This window comes from Pygoscelis adeliae, unplaced genomic scaffold, assembly GCF_000699105.1.
Source record: "Pygoscelis adeliae isolate BGI_AS28 unplaced genomic scaffold, ASM69910v1 Scaffold314, whole genome shotgun sequence".
Taxonomy (NCBI): Eukaryota; Metazoa; Chordata; class Aves; order Sphenisciformes; family Spheniscidae; genus Pygoscelis; species Pygoscelis adeliae.
Window position 1 is genome coordinate 2,155,300 of NW_008824668.1, and position 1,104 is coordinate 2,156,403.

General features: G+C 62.4%; 1 protein-coding gene across 1 annotated transcript in view; it reads left to right on the forward strand.

The window, feature by feature from the left end:
• The window catches only part of PYGL (phosphorylase, glycogen, liver), a 19,479-nt gene that overhangs the window by 6,673 nt on the left and 11,702 nt on the right, over window positions 1–1,104 (forward strand). Inside the window, 1 exon segment of the mRNA XM_009322956.1 lies at window positions 834–935. Coding sequence (XP_009321231.1) covers window positions 834–935 — 102 coding nt within the window.

Here is a 1,104-nt window from a genome sequence, read left to right on the forward strand (position 1 = left end):
GCTGTGTAGGGCTGAGGGGGAAAAAAGATGAGCTTCTTCCAGGGCTGGAATCTGGGGACTCTCCGGTATAGCCAAGCCGTGCTGGGTGCCGTCCACCCGGTGTCGCTGCCTCTGGCTCTGCTGGGACCAAACGAGTAAGCCCAACCGATCCGTGCCAACATCCCATGGCCGTCCCCAGCCCGGCCCAACACAGGTCCTGGGGAAACCTGTCAAGTCAGTGACTTCCTCTAGCCGAAATCCTTCCTTAAAACCTGCCAGCGCTGACACCGGGGGGTGGCTTACACAAGCCTCTGCGTTACCAGCTGCATCCTGCACCCGTCGTGTCAGTGAGAGGGGAGGCGAGAGCGTGCAGTGCTCCTGAGACCGAACCTCCTGGGGACGGCAGAGGAAACCCGTGTCCCCGTGGCTGCCGCCCGCACCTGGCCCCGGCGGCTTGCTCGGTTTTCCGGTTGCTTTGCAGCTCGGGGTGACGTTAGGAAACGTCTCCTCTTTAAAGTTTAACTTCATGCTGCTGGCACGCTCGGGGTGACCATCCTGGAGCTGTCCCTGCTCTCGGGCAGGGCGCCGGGGCTTGTCCAAACAAAACTGCCTCGGCGCTACCCTCTTCCCGGCTTGGGAAGTAGCAGTGGCAGGAGAGCAGGGCCGGGGCTGCAGGGCACAGCCGCCTCCGAGGAGCTCCAGCCCACAAATTCCAGGTGCAAACCACCCTGCTCTCTTGAGAGTCGGGGTTTTTCCTCTTGCTTCGAGATAACGCCCGGTGGCGGCTTCTGGGGTCCAGAGGAGCCTCCTCCGGCCCCGGGGAAGGTGACCAGGGGGGTGGTTTTCTCTTTCAGAGGATTTACTACCTCTCCCTGGAGTTTTACATGGGGCGGACGCTGCAGAACACCATGATTAACCTGGGGCTGCAGAACGCCTGCGATGAAGCCGTCTACCAGGTGAGCATCCCAGGGGGTCGGTGAGGACCTGGACCAGGACAGCTCCACACTCCCTGGCTCCTGGGGGTGTTCGTGTTTTACCGCGCTGGCCGCAAACTGCTCCCTGAGCCGCAGGCGATGCCTTAGTGGACAAACGCCGCTCCAGGGGCTGGTCTCGCAGGCACTGGGG